The sequence below is a fragment of the Myotis brandtii genome, unplaced genomic scaffold (assembly GCF_000412655.1).
Source record: "Myotis brandtii unplaced genomic scaffold, ASM41265v1 scaffold79, whole genome shotgun sequence".
NCBI lineage: Eukaryota > Metazoa > Chordata > Mammalia > Chiroptera > Vespertilionidae > Myotis > Myotis brandtii.
Genome location: NW_005371173.1, coordinates 2,025,921 through 2,040,715, shown reverse-complemented (window position 1 = coordinate 2,040,715; position 14,795 = coordinate 2,025,921). Strand labels below are relative to the sequence as shown.

At 49.1% G+C, this 14,795-nt stretch overlaps 1 protein-coding gene across 1 annotated transcript; it reads left to right on the top strand.

Annotated features, from left to right (window-relative positions):
* Nucleotides 1-3,510: 3,510 nt before the first annotated feature.
* PRKAG3 (protein kinase, AMP-activated, gamma 3 non-catalytic subunit) lies at nucleotides 3,511-11,915 on the top strand. Its single transcript, XM_005883441.2, has 14 exons — nucleotides 3,511-3,551; nucleotides 4,009-4,048; nucleotides 4,425-4,580; nucleotides 4,944-5,296; nucleotides 6,257-6,338; nucleotides 6,754-6,812; nucleotides 6,931-6,976; nucleotides 7,188-7,242; nucleotides 7,433-7,559; nucleotides 7,656-7,821; nucleotides 9,517-9,554; nucleotides 9,735-9,881; nucleotides 10,225-10,453; nucleotides 11,282-11,915. The coding sequence occupies exons 1-13, from the start codon at nucleotides 3,519-3,521 to the stop codon at nucleotides 10,339-10,341; spliced, it is 1,419 nt and encodes a 472-aa protein (XP_005883503.1). The 5' UTR covers nucleotides 3,511-3,518; the 3' UTR covers nucleotides 10,342-10,453; nucleotides 11,282-11,915.
* The last annotated feature ends 2,880 nt before the right edge of the window (nucleotides 11,916-14,795 follow it).

The window sequence follows — 14,795 nt, the reverse complement described above, 5'->3', positions numbered from 1 at the left end:
GCAAAGCTGCCTCCTAGCCATGGAGTAAGTTGGGCAGTGCATCTGGCCACTCCTGCTTCTGCTGTCTGGGAGGAGTTCCCCTGTCTACTCTCCCCTGTGGCCTCTGGCATTACCTCCTGGGAAGTTTTCTTTACCCAAGATCCTCTGCAGCTGCATCAAAGAACATATCTGCCTTCTTGCAGACCTTACAACTTTCACAGCCCTCCTCCTGCTGGTGCAGATTTGGGGGAGTGGGAATAACTGGGGGGTGGGGGTGTCAAACCAGAGTTTGCTATCCAGATTGTGGTTTCTTTGTGAAAACAATATCTTTAAAATCTTAGAAGTCTTCTGACTGGTTCCATATTTGAGTAACCACAGCCAATGAGCTCATATAGAGATAACTTTTATGCTTGAATACGCTGAACTTGGTGTACTTCCTAATCTTTCTCTCACTGCTGGTGGCTATCTTGAGGCCAGCTGAAACAAATATGCTTGGCTCTGAAGGGGACTCCCTTATTCTGCCCACTGAGCCGGCTTGCACTGTTTGCTGAACAGGGTGAGCTTGAGAAAGATTTGGGACCACAGATACAGCCCTTGCTAGGCCTGCCTGCTCCAAACTATCTCTTAGAACTAGCCTCAGTGCATCTATCTTGTAGGACTTTGCTTGTAGCAGCATGCAGCAGCCAATACGCACCAACAATCTCAGTGTTTCTGCTCATTTTCCGTGAGTGTTTACATATGCTTTACCTTTCAAGGGATCATAGATGACAGACATGTCCTATGTTTTGCTGTAACATAACAATGGTCACCAGCTTACCTGCATACAATATATTTCTTTGCTTTCTGCTGTCCATTCTCTAAACCAATGACACTTGTCTTAGGCTTTTAAAGCAGTGCTGCTTCCAGATACCAAATTTTGCATTAGTTAATATACATGTTTGGTTATTGTAACAAAGATCCTTTTTATTTTTATTTTTTTAAGTGTGGGGAACCCCTAGGACTGGGCCCCCAGGAGTTCTTTTTCATTTTTTAAAAATATATTTTATTGATTTTTTTTTACAGAGAAGAAGGGAGAGGGATAGAGAGTTAGAAACATCTATGAGAGAGAAACATCGATCAGCTACCTCCTGCACACCTCCTTCTGGGGATGTGCCCACAACCAAGGTACATGCCCTTGACCGAAATCGAACCTGGGGCCTTTCAATCCACAGGCTGATGCTCTATCCACTGAGCCAAACCGGTTAGGGCTTCATTTTTATTTTAATTGATTTCAGAGAGGAAAGGAGAGGGAAAGAGAAATAGAAGCATCAATGAGGAGAGAGAATCATTGATCGGTTGCCTCCTTCATGCCTCCTACTGGGGACCAAGCCTACAACCGGGCATGTGCCCTTGACCGGAATTAAACCCGGGACCCTTCAGTCCGCAGGCCAACACTCTATCCACTGAGCCAAACTGGCTAGGGCTCAAAGACCCCAATTTAAATGACTTAAGAAAGTTTATATTTCTTTCTTATAAGAGTCTATAGACAATCCAAACCTGGTAGGGTGACTCTGAAACCCTTAATAAACATCTTTCATAATTGATATAAGATAGCTGTTCTAGCTCCTGCCATCACATTAGCATTCCAGTCGCCAGAGGGTGAAAAGGAGAACTCATGTTTCTTTCTTTTAAGGCCTGACCTGGAAGTTGCTCACATCACTTCCACTCATATATGTCATTGGCAAAATTTAGCCACAAGGCCATATTTAGCTGCAAGATAGATGGGAACTTGTGTTTATAACAGGCAGCCATTCCCACTAAAATTCAAGTGATTCTATTACTAAAGGATGAAGAGGAAAATAGATTTTGGGAGGCAACTGGTAGTCTCTCCCACCTAATGTTTTTATCTTCATTTTACATTTGTGGAAACAGGCGGGAAGAAAGTGAGCAATGCTTGCCAAGGTCATATGGCCAGCCAAGGGCAGAGCATAAATTTTCATCAGGTCTGTCTGACCCCCAAACAGGCTTTGCATCACATCCAGCCAACAAATTTGATCATCAAGGTGCCCACTGTTTACTTAGAGATAAAAGATATTTGCATGTGATTCATTATGTAAATGCCAGTCCAGTGCATGCTGAAATGCGTCCAAAGAACACTCACAGACCATTGCAGTGAGGGTGATGCAATCAGGGAAGACTGAAAAGGTGCCTACTGGCCCTGTAGATAAACCATATCTGAGGTGGAGGGACCACAGAGTATTGCAAGAGAAGGTGATGGTGTGAGCTGATGTGTATCTAGTTTGTCTGTGAGGGTGGCCTGGGGAGCAAAAGGGGGTGGGGGTTTTCCAAGTCTGATGCATCGGATACCTCCAGGGATGGTCCACTTGATCTTTCTACCATTTGAGGTGTCCCATTAGCTGTGCCTTAGAAGTTCCATCATCTGACAGGGATCCTGTGGAAGGAGAGCTGCACTCACCCCTGCACTATCCAAGACACATGGATGGGCACAGTCTCTTCCCTGCTGTGTTCTTCCCCACCCCCATCCTTAGGCAGGACAGGGGCTTTGAGGGAGAATGGGAAATATATTCAATGAATTCAGCAAGAAATCCAGTAATCCATTACCAAGTGTCCACCCCAGGGCCAGAGACTAAGATGGAAGAGACTGAAAGAAAAAGAGGAAGGGGAGGGGCAGAGAGAGAGGAGCTAGAGCAGCTGGGTCAGCATTCCTGATTTGGACATTGACTCAGGCCCCAGGAATGCCAAGGAAGGGGGGTGGGCAGCCACCAGAGCCAGGTTGGGATCCTGTTGGCACCAGAAGGCGTAGAGACAGGAGACACAGCAGGATGAGGGGGTTGGGCTGCTGCACACCTGGGCTTACCTTCAAACCACAGGCAGAAACAGGTGTCTGTCACCCTGTGGACAAGTGTAGGTCCCAAGCCCTCAAGCCCATGGCACACCTTCAAGAGGATCGTCACAGGTTCCCACCTGCCTGAGGCTCCTGGGACTCAAATGGGGACGTCCGGACACATATTGGTCACTCTCCCGGAACCACCCACAAACCCCGTATCCCCAGCCTCCCAGCTAGCTGGCTGCAACCGCCCTTTCTAACTCTAATACCACCCCTGACTGAAGCTGGTACAAGGAAGAAAGGTAAGCTCAACCCGCCTCTATTTTCCTTCATTTGCCATCTGACAAAGATGAGAGAGGCCCTCAGAGGAGGAACCCACTTCCTAGCCCCAATGCCCCACATTGCTCCAAGCCCTCCCCTGGCCCTCCCTCCCCCCTTCCCCCCATACACAGCAGGGTCCTTCCTGTTTGTCCTCAGAGATCTAGAAGGCGGCCCAGGACCAGATATCAAGATTCCAGGTTGCCCCAGCCCTCTCCACCCTGCCCCCAGGCTTCTGGGCTGGAGCAGCTGAGCCGGTGGACCCCTCCCTCCCAGCTGCCTGACACCCAGAGAGAAACTGATATGGGAGGGCAGGGTGCCATGGGCCAGGCCCAGAATAGTGCTGCCCAGCCACAGTGGCCAGCACTTGCTCTTCGTAGGCCCGGCTGGCCCCATGGAGCCCGAGCTGGAGCACTCACTGAGCACGGTACAGGGGTCCCAGGGAGGCTGTGAGGGGGAACACACCACCACACTGTGTGAATGTGTGCGCGTATGCGGGTGTGTGTGTGTGTGAGACCTGGATTTTCTCAGTATAGAGCATGTGACGTGAATGTGTGCGCGTATGCGGGTGTGTGTGTGTGTGTGTGTGTGTGTAATGACCTGGATTTTCTCAGTATAGAGCATGTGAGTGTCTGTGTGTATATATTCTTTGTGTAAGTCAGTGTACCTGGGAGTGGTTGCATTTGTTTGTTTCTAGTGTGTATTAGTATTTGAGTATGGGTGTGTGGGTTTATGTGTGTTTGTGGGGTGAGTGTTTATATGTTTATATGTGTTTGTGAGGTGCATGTGTATGTGTGTTTACGTGTGCACCGTGGGAAGGGAAGGACCTGTGCTCCAGTACGTAGGGCATTTTCCCACCCTTTCAAACAGTCTTCTCCCCACAGACCCCATCCTGGAGCAGCCTGGTGGGTTCTCAGCATCAAGGTAGGTGGGCAGTCCCCTCCTGGTGGGCCCCCAATCTCACCCACTCCACTAGCCTGGCTTTGGTCTTCCTCCCCTTTTCTTTTTTTGTTCTTCTTTGTTTCTTCTTCCTTTTCCTCACCTGCTCCTTCCTCTTTCAAATGAAGAGAAGGTGGACCTATAGTCTGAAGACCCTGGTTCTGACTTTATCACTTACTGGCTGTGTGATTTGTGGCAAATTGTTTAACCTCTCTAATCTTGCTATGAGGTTTGGATGAGAAAATGTTGAAGAAAGGCCCTTTGAAAGCTTGCAAATATTAAACATTACTACTAATAACATTTTAATTGATTCTGTTATGTTATTCCCTATTAACCAAACAGGCCCCCTTCCCCCTTCCAGAGATGAGCTTCCTGGAGCAAGGAGAGAGCACTCCGTGGCCATCACCCGCCATGACCACCAGCTCAGAAAGAAGCCATCGGAAGCGGGGGGCCAAGGCCTCAGGATGGACAAGGCAGGAGGCTGTGGAGGAAGAGGACCTGCCAGGCCTGGGGGAAGGTGAGGCCAAGACTAGTTCTAGGGAGAATGGGAGGCGCGGTGCACGCAGTGTGAAGCCCCAGAGCCTGGGGCCTGGGTTTTGTCCTTGATTCTTCCAAAACACAGAGTTGGGCCCAACCCTCGTCTTGCAGCCTCAGTCTCCCCACATGGAAGAGGAGTACCACATTGCAGAGCCAGGGACTCAACATGGGTTATTCGGGACAGCACCACTGTCTCATGTGACTCCCTGAGACTCAGCTTTCTCATCTGCAAAATGGAGCCCCCAACATCCAGGCTTCCCCAGGCTGCTCTGAGGATAAACTGAGACAGCACATAATAAGGTACTTTGGGTGATGGAATTACTGTCCTCTCCCCCTCAAACAGGTCCCCAATCCAGGCCAGCTGCTGAGTTCATCGGGCTGGAGTCCACATTCCCCAAGGCCACACCCTTGGCCCAGGCTGCTCCCTTGGACATCCTCCCCTCTGAGTGCGCAGTCTCAGCCACGGGCTCCAGCGAAGAGTTCCCAGCCACAGTAGCTTGCAGGTCTGAGCTCAGCCTGGTGGAAGAGAGGCCTGCCCCGTGCCCATCCCCGCAGGCCCCGTTACCCAAGCAGGGCTTGGACGATGAACTGCAGAAGCCGGGAGCCCAGGTCTACATGCACTTCATGCAGAAGCACACCTGCTACGATGCCATGGCAACCAGCTCCAAGCTGGTCATCTTCGACACCACGCTGGAGGTGAGGCCACAGCTCTGCTCACCTCCATCCTCATGGGGCTGCACCACCACTCACACACTCCAGGATACCTAGCCAGGCCAGGCCTCCCAGCAGGTCCCCTTCCAAGCTCCTTCTTAGCACCCTGGAGACCAGTGTGGGCAGGGCTGCTCCTCTCTGTGAGCAACCCCTAACTGTCATCACAGCTCTGCCACTTAGTATCTTGGGGTCTTGGGTCAGCCACATTACCTCTCTCATCTCTACAACGGGGGTAGGAATGCAAAGGACTCCTACGACATCCCAGGATAGGTAGGAACACTTTGCAAACCCTGAATGATGTGGAAGATATTCCAGAATGGCTTAGGGCACAGAGCAGGGGACTCTCATACCATATAAATAGGATGAGCTCTGGCCCCTGTTCTTCCTTTGGCTGAGCTACAACATGCCTATAATTCCATTCGTATCATCGCGTGTAGTAAAACAGTGTTTCCCAAAGCATGGCATATGTGTCGTCCACAGTACATGATTTGATTCTAGTGACTTGTGAATAGATATATTTATATTAGTAGCTTTGTATTTATTTTAATATGTATTAGAAATACAAACAGGATGTTTAGATAGCATTGCTTAGGTAAGGCCAAAATGAGTCAATGTAAAATTTATTTAGATAAAAGTATTTTGTAAATCAACAAAATAATTATACCTCTAGTACTTATATTAGCAAAATTATACCGTGTGTGCCTGTACACATATGACTTCTGAGTGGAAACACAGTTGTTTTCACACCCTGGTGCCTGGTAGGGGGATCACCCCAGTGCCTCTGGCCACCAGCAGCCTTATCTCTGTAGTAAACATCCCCGACAGGGATTATGAGGGAGACAGGCTAGCTGGTGTGGAGGAGGACCTGTGAGAAGGAACCCTGGTTGGGACAGGGGACCACCGGGGGCAGTGAGAGACTCACCTCAGCTTCTCCCTGGCCCTCAGATCAAGAAGGCCTTCTTCGCCCTGGTGGCCAACGGTGTCCGGGCCGCACCTCTATGGGACAGCAAGAAGCAGAGCTTTGTGGGTGAGGAGGGCTGGGAGGCAGAGGGGTGGGGAAGGGTCCCTCAGAGGAGGGACCTTGTGTGGTGGTTCTGAATTTAATTTTCCCATCTGGGGAGGAGTGACCCCTCCAGCTCTACTACCCCACGGTCCCAGATCATAGGTGCTAGGTAGAAAAAGAGAAAAGGGAAGGGAAGAACTTAGGAGAATAGAAAAGGGTGTGGGGGGAGGAGAGAAATTGGAGGAGAAAGGGAGAACCCCATTCCTCAGGCACGGGGTGGCGGGGGGTGCTCTACTCCCCTCCTCCCACAATTCCCATTGCTGTCTCAGTACTAGGACATTGGAGGGCCCGGAGGGGGCGGGGGAGTCTGGCCCCTCACCCCGCCTCCCACCACAAGGCCCCAGGCTGATGCCCCAATACCCCACCCCCCACCCCACAGGGATGCTGACCATCACAGACTTCATCTTGGTGCTGCATCGCTATTACAGGTCCCCCCTGGTGAGGAATGGGCTGGGAGTCCAGCGAGCACCCATCTGGGTTGGGTGGTGGGGAGTTCAGGGAACCTGGTGCCCCAGGGACTTGTGTCTGACTTCTGGAGGCCTGTCTATGTCTCTAGGTCCAGATCTATGAGATTGAAGAGCATAAGATTGAGACCTGGAGGGGTGAGCGGTCCGAGGGGACCCGGAAAGGGGCTGAGGGTGTGTGGGTGTGGGACCAAGGGGCGTGGGAGAGGATGGGCTGTGGGGATTTCCTGGACGAAGCAGAGGAAGGGTGACAGGGAGCCCAGGGGGCCTGAGGGAGGGGATGCACTGGTGGGCTATGTGGTAAGGCAGGTTAGCCGCTTCCCTTGGCCTGACTCGGCTTTTTCTTCAGAGATCTACCTTCAAGGCTGCATCAAGCCTCTGGTCTCCATCTCTCCCAATGACAGGTAAGCATCCCAATCACCCACCTGAGCCTCCTTGCTCTACACAGTCCCCTTCCCCACCCCTCAGTTCTGAACACACCTCTCATCCTGGGAGGCCCACAAGGCAGCCTCAGCACCTGTCCTCCCGCCTAGGGACTGGGATGCAGGATGTCTTTCCCCAGGCTGCCTCAGGCTCACTGTTCCCACCCCTCAGCCTATTTGAAGCCGTCTACACCCTCATCAAGAACCGGATCCACCGCCTGCCTGTCCTGGACCCGGTATCAGGCGACGTGCTCCACATCATCACACACAAACGGCTACTCAAGTTCCTGCACATCTTTGTGAGCCTAGGGTTGACCTGATCATTGGGAAGGGGGCAGCTGGGAGCCCTGGAGGCTGCTCACCCTGATGGCACCACCTGTCCCCAACCCAACCAGGGCGATCTGCTGCCCCGGCCCCCATTCCTCTACCGAACCATCCAAGATTTGGGCATCGGCACATTCCGAGACTTGGCTGTGGTGCTTGAAACGGCACCCATCCTGACCGCACTGGACATCTTTGTGGACCGGCATGTGTCTGCACTGCCTGTGATCAACGAAGATGGTACCCACTCCAGGATAGGACTTAGGGGTGCGGGGGGGCCATGCGGGGCAGAGGTCTATGTGGCATCAGCTCAGGGCCCAGGGTGGAGTCTGGGTTAGAAGTCTCTGCCTGCTTTGAGCCTTGGACCAGTTACTTAGCCTCTCTGTGCCTCAGTTTCCTCATGTATAAAGTGGGCATCTTAACAACACCCATCTTCTGACTTGCTCTACACAGTCCCCTTCCCCACCCCCAGCTCTGCCTGTTTGCTTCCAACAGGTGGCCTTTACCTGGTCCTCTATTCCTGTTTCCTGTAAACCAGAAATTAGATTTAAGACTCTATCAGATCCAGGCTAGAATGGGATGATTTTATTATTATTCTTTATTTTTTAACATATTTTTATTGATTTCAGAGAGGAAGGGAGAGGGAAGAGAAAGAAACATCAATGATGAATCATTGATAGGCTGCCTTCTGCACGTCCCCTACTGGGGATCAAGCCCACAACCTGGGAATGTGCCCTTGACCGGAATCGAACCTGGTTCCCTTCAGTCCACAGGCCGACGCTCTATCCACTGAGCCAAACCGGCTAGGGCCAAAGGATGATTTAAAAGGTTTATGTGCCATCAAATGAACAAAATGAGAGGAAATAGTAGATGAGGTTTTTCATTTTAATTCATCCTAAAATGGGCCATGGGACCTTTTCAGACCTCAATTTCTTACTCTGAAAAAGGGTCAGAGGAATTACAAGACCACTTCTTTGGTAAACCATGGTTATAAATGATTTAAAAGTTAAATTGCCACAATGAAGCTACATATCAAGAAGTATTCTAATTTATTTTTTATCATGAAAAATTTCAAATGCATGAAAATGGTAGAAAACACTATATAATGAATCCCACATATCCATTGCCTGGATTGACAGTTAACATATTGCCATAATCAGTTCTTTTTCTTTTCTTTTCTTTTGCTGAAGTAATTTAAAATAAAATTATAGATATCATGTCATTTCATGCCTAAACATTTCAGTTTGCATCTCTTAAAATATTTCCTCTATCACCTAACAAAACTATAAATAATTTATTAATGTTATCTAATATCCAATTCTAATTCTCATTTCCCTATTTTCCCCAAGAACAAATACATACAGTTAATTTGTTCAAACCAGGATCAATTAAGGCCTATATTTTGCTCTTTTTGCCCTTTAAATCTTTTAACTCAAAACAGTTCCCTCCCCACTTAATTTTTATGATATTGATGATGAAAAGCCTGGGTCAGTTGTCCTATAGAATGTTCCATCCACCCCCAGCTCTGCCCGTTTGCTTCCTACAGGTGGCCTTTACCTGTCCTCTATTCCTGTTTCCTGTAAACCAGAAATTAGATTTAAGACTCTATCAGATCCAGGCTAGAATATTTCATAGGTGACTCAGTGTGCTCATATTGTGTCAGGAGGCATGATGGCAGGTTGTCTCTGTGATGCTGTGTGATTTGGGTTCAGATAATGGCCACCTGATGCTTCATTATAAAGCTAGTAGTCTAAGGGTGGGCGGGGGTGGGTATCAAGGAGTTTATTCCAAAAGCCCAGCCCAAGCCCTTGCACAGCATCCTGGTTCTGATCTGAACCTCTTCTGTCTCTCTCTCTCTCCCCACCCGCTACTCCTGCAGGTCAGGTCGTGGGTCTCTATTCTCTCTCTCTCTCTCCCCACCCGCCACTCCTGCAGGTCAGGTCGTGGGCCTCTACTCCCGCTTCGATGTGATCGTAAGTGTCTGTGGGGAATGGAGGGAAGCTGGAGCTGAGGGTGCTGCAGGGAGGCTGTGGGTGTGAGAATTAGTCATCTGTGGAACAGGGGGACCTTTTTGAGTGTGTGGCAGATGATATCCACTGGGCTAGAGCCTGGTTGAAGGGGTGACTAAGAGCGATACTTCCCTCCCTGCCCAGCACCTGGCTGCCCAGCATACCTACAACCACCTAGACATGAGTGTGGGGGAAGCACTGAGGCAGAGGACGCTGTGTCTGGAGGGAGTCCTTTCCTGCCAGCCCAAAGAGAACTTGGGGGAAGTCATCGACCGGATTGTCCGGGAGCAGGTACCCCGTGCCCTTCATACATGTTCCTAACACATATGGTCCAATCCTTCTCATGAACTGCTCCAGCTCTTCCTACACATTGGGCACCTGCCCTGTCCTCCTATTTCATGGCCAAGCTCTTGGTGTCCACACTGGTCTGCAGCTGGTCCTGTCCATTGGCCTATGTGCCATGGGCCACAGTCATCTGATCACACAGAGAGGTCAGAACCTTAACTGATTTCTAAGAGGCACCCTCTTGCTCTCCCAGTTATGTCCAGTTGTTGTCCCTGATTCTTGATGCCAACCTCACTGGTGCCAGAGCTGCATGGCCCTGCCCCCTTATCCAACCTCTGTGGACCCACAGGTACACCGGTTGGTGCTAGTGGATGAGAGCCAGCATCTCCTGGGCGTGGTGTCCCTATCCGACATCCTTCAGGCACTGGTGCTCAGCCCTGCTGGCATTGAGGCCCTCAGTGCCTGAGAATATGAGTCCTCATTCCCAGACTGCCTTCCACAAGCGGAGCCAATGAAGAGAGCTGGGTGTCGGCCTTCATCTTCCCCCACCCCTATTAGCTGGTTCGACTCTGGTTCAGGTAGGCTCTGCCCTGGGCTTTTGGCCTCAGCACCAGCCCCTCGGTCTTTCTGGTCTCCCAGATCTCAGATTGAGGCACCCTGAGGATGGGACTGGCCCAGCTCATAGCTGAGCAGCCCTGTGAAAACTATGAGTGTCAGGACTCACCATGGGGCCACCACTTTGTTCCATTCTTCTTTTTTTTTAAAAAATATATTTGTATTGATTTCAGAGAGGAAGAAAGAGGGAGAGAAATAGAAACATCAATGATAAGAGAATCATTGATTGGCTGCCTCCTGCATGCCCCCTACTGGGTATTGAGCACGCAATCGGACATATGCCTTGACTGGAAATTTAACTGTGATCTCCTGGTTCATAGGTCGATGCTCAACCACTGAGTCACATCAGCTGGGCATTTTGTTCCATTCTTTAGTTGAGGTCCTAGAGCCCCTCATAAGAGGAATGCACAGGGGCCAAGGTAAAGACAAGGGCCGTGTGATGTGACTTCAGGCACTCTGGGGAGATTAACCTGCCCTCTCACAAATCAATTCCCACCTGTTTGGAATTCCACTACTGGAAGGAAGCAAGTTAAACATTTGTTGAATGAATGGAATTTCCCCACTCAGTAAAAACTAAGGCTAAAAGGAGGGAGTTTCTAAATACTCATCTCAGTAAATTCCACGTGATCTCAGACTTTTTCCTGGGTGTGTGTTTGCTAAGGGTTGGCATAAGGGTGGGGCGAAAATTTCACCTACTTGGCAGTGAATGGCAAGACTGAGGTTCCCATATTGGAAAGGCAACCTCCTCTCAGAGGCCATTTAGTCACCATCTTCTTCTCTTTTCCTCACAGGCTTCTCCAGCCCTCCCTAAATGCCCTTGCCCTGACTATTCTCCCAGAAGCCCTCGGGAATGCCCAGTGCACTATGGGATGATGACATTAAGGAGAACAGCTGAGTCAAGCCTAGAGATCCCTGAATCAGAGGCACTGGGATTGCCCTAAGGCCCACTGCTCCCTGTCCACCCACATCACCTTCCCCAACCTGGGTTGTGACTGGCCCCAGTGGGGCCACGAGCCCTCAGCACATGGGTATAGTCAGGGGCTCAGGATTCTTCGAAGCTCCTAAGAGTCCCAGCTGTTCTTCCCCCTGGAGAACCTCTGACCTCCTACTCCCCCTGCACTGTCGTTTCAGGACTGCTGGGGGCACCATGGAGCAGCAGTTATTTGTAGAACTGCCTGTTAGAGTGGCCCACCCTCCATTCTCTTCCTCAGCTCTCACTTGCAAACAGTGTTCTCCGTTCCCAGTGATGGCCCTGTATTCAGATCACTGACGATGGACATAGAGAAAACAAAAACAAAAAGAACAACACACAAATTTAGGTTTTATACGTTTCGCTCAGAAAATGCTACAGTCATTTGATCTTGTGGCAAGACCCCTGCACTTTCTGAATTCGAAGATACAGAAGGAAAATCTGTAATTAGCAAACATTGCAAGTGGCGTTACTTTTGTGCAGAGTGTTATTCCACCAAAATGTCTTTTTCATCTTTTATTTATAACAAAACCATAAAGAAAATATTACTTACATAGTAGCTACAACTCACACCATAAACTCTATTCTGCAAGAAACATAACTTTATTTTTCTAACACTGAATGTAATTTCTATTATGAAGCCCCATTTACCAGGTGGTAGAAATGAATCTCAGTCAGTTTTGGGTTCCCCTTCCAACTTTTCCTGGGGTTAAGTTAGGTGATGGGGGGAAGGCTTTCAATAGTATGAGAATTTGTTCCTCAGTCTTCATCAACCATCCATGTCAGCTCCTGCTAAAATATCCCCATTCCATCTGGTTGTCACTTGGTTGGTCATTGGTGGGCATGGCCCCTGCTTGATGCCCCCTCACTCCCTACCATGAAGCCTCATTGGGCCTGCCTGCTCTTGGGGCATAAGAACATCCTAGCTCCTGGGCCTGCACCCTCTGGGCTTCAGGAAGCTCTGTGGGGCTGTCCCAAGCCCATCTGCCCAGATGGACAGCAAGTGGCCTGTTCTACTCTGAGCCGTACAGTTTTCCCAGCCTTTACCCAGGAAATATGGGGCCCAGGGCTCTTCTACTCTTTCCCCTCCAAACTTCTCTGGGGTATTAGTCATTCTTCCCCCCGCTTCAGAACAGCTCCTTCTCAGGGACCCCAGAAATGTCCACCCTCTTTGCTTTCCCAAACCCTCCAGTCTGTGGGGAAGAGAGGACATTTTTCTCCAACCCATCATATATTCTTCCAGATCCACTGTGTGTGCCTTGAGTTTCTGCCAATATATCTAAAGTTTGCTCCCACCCCATTTGCCTCACAAAGCAACAGTGTGGAGACATGAGCTTGATGGGTCAGGTAGTAAATGAAGGCATTTTCTCAGACTCTCAGCTTTTGTTTCTGGTTTTGCTCTGCTCTGGCCCTACCTGGAAAGGTACTGAGTCTCGGGCTCAAGTGGAAGGATGGGAGGGCGTGCTTGCTTACTCAAGAGACAGTGTCCTGGGGGGCTGCCTCCAGCTGCGCTGGTTCCAGGGAAAACGCAGAAGGGTCAGTCTTTGGTGCCCTGGGTTGCTCAGCACGAGCAGACCTTCAGAGGCCACAGCACAGGCTTTAGGTGAAAGGGCAGCCTGAGGAAGGCAGTCTTCCCCCTTCAGAGCAGATAGGTCTGCCCTCCTGGGCCCACCATCCTGAGGGCCAGCAGTTCACCCACCTGGGGAGAACGTTCTTTCAGTCAAAGGTACATTTGCTGTGCTGAGTTCATGTTTACTCTTCCTCAGTTACCCTCAATCCTATTGTTCTTTCCTTACAGTCAGGTTGGGTGGGTTATCAGGGAGCCTCACTGTGACATCCTTCCCGGTGACTTCTGGGGGCAGCCCAGGGTCTCTGAGACCTCAGATGCTGGAAGTGTGCCTCATCACTGGCCACTGATGGACTCTGTGCCAAACTTCAAACCAGAGCTGGTGTTTTTCACCCTCCAGAGAGAATAGTGCAAAGTAAAGAGCTCATGCTATTACATCACATCCATCCTGTCAAAGAAACATTAGACAAGTCTTGTCTGGGCATTGTGCTGGAATTTTAACTGGCAGAGGCCATTTTCAAGCCCCAAGATAAGCAAAAGAACTTCATGTGCACATCTGGTGTAGGTGCATTGTTCTGCAGGTATATTTCAATAAAAATAGCCTGGCCAGTGTGCTCAGTGGTTGAGCGTCGGCCCATGAACCAGGAGGTCATGGTTCAATTCTCAGTCAGGATACATGCCTGGGTTGTGGGCTCCATCCCCAGTTAGGGGCTTGCAGGAGGCAGCCAATTCTCATCATTGTTGTTTCTCTCCCTCTCTCCCTCTCTCTTCCTCTCCCTGAAATCAATAAAAACATATTAAAAATTTTTTTAATCTTATACAAATTAAATTTAAAAAAAGAACCTCTAGTACAAACGGAAAACTTCTTTGGCCGTGTTGTATTTTGTTTTACTCTGTTCTGGGTAGAAGTTTTTGATTCTTTTCTTCCCAGAGCTGTGTCTGAGGACAAGGTTTTGTAGTTGTGCTAATAGCTCTTTGGTTCTTATGTCTTGTGGGACACGATGTTCATTTGTCACTGATGGCAAGGCTTTTTGTGGGGAGCCTCTGAAGCTGTGCCTACTTCAGTAGCCTGCTTAGCTCTTGTTTCAGCTCTGCATTTCGATTTCCGATTGGAGGTTGGATTTTAGGTCCTGTAGATCCTGCACAGCAGAACAGTGCCGCCTCAGAATTTCCTGTGGTGCCTCCAGAGGTACTGCTTCCATCGGCAGCTATTTCTACCAACTCATTTCCACAGATTTCTTTCAATTGAGATACAATTCACATACCATTTAAATTCATTCTTTCAAAGTGTACAATTTAGTGGTATTTAATATATTCACAAAGTTGTGCAACCATCACCACTATCTAATTTCAGACCATATTCATCATCCAAAAGAAACTCTGTATTCATTAACAATCACCTCTCACTCTCCCTTCCCCTTGGCTTCTGGTAACTACTACACTAACCTACTTTTTGTCCCTATGGATTTGCCTATTCTGGACATTTCATGTAAATAGAATCATACAAGATGTTGTCTTTTCCAAATATATGGTGACAGAAGATGATCTGACTTTGGGTGGTGGGCACACAAGGCAATATATAGATCATGTATTATAGCTATCTACACTTGAAACCTGTATGATCTTATTAACCAATGTCACCCCAATAAATTTAATAAAAATATGTGGTCTTTTGTGTCTGGTTTCCTTCATTGACATAATGTTTTCAAGGTTTGTCCATGATGTGGCATGAATCAGTATATCATTCCTTTTTTATGGCTGAATAATA

Excerpts from the sequence above, each read along its gene's own strand:
- PRKAG3 (XM_005883441.2), top strand. The coding sequence starts at position 3,519 with ATGGAGCCCGAGCTGGAGCACTCACTGAGCACG. Across the intron at positions 3,552-4,008 it reads TGGAGCACTCACTGAGCACG|ACCCCATCCTGGAGCAGCCT; the intron begins GTACAGGGGTCC and ends TTCTCCCCACAG. Across the intron at positions 6,813-6,930 it reads GCTATTACAGGTCCCCCCTG|GTCCAGATCTATGAGATTGA; the intron begins GTGAGGAATGGG and ends CTATGTCTCTAG.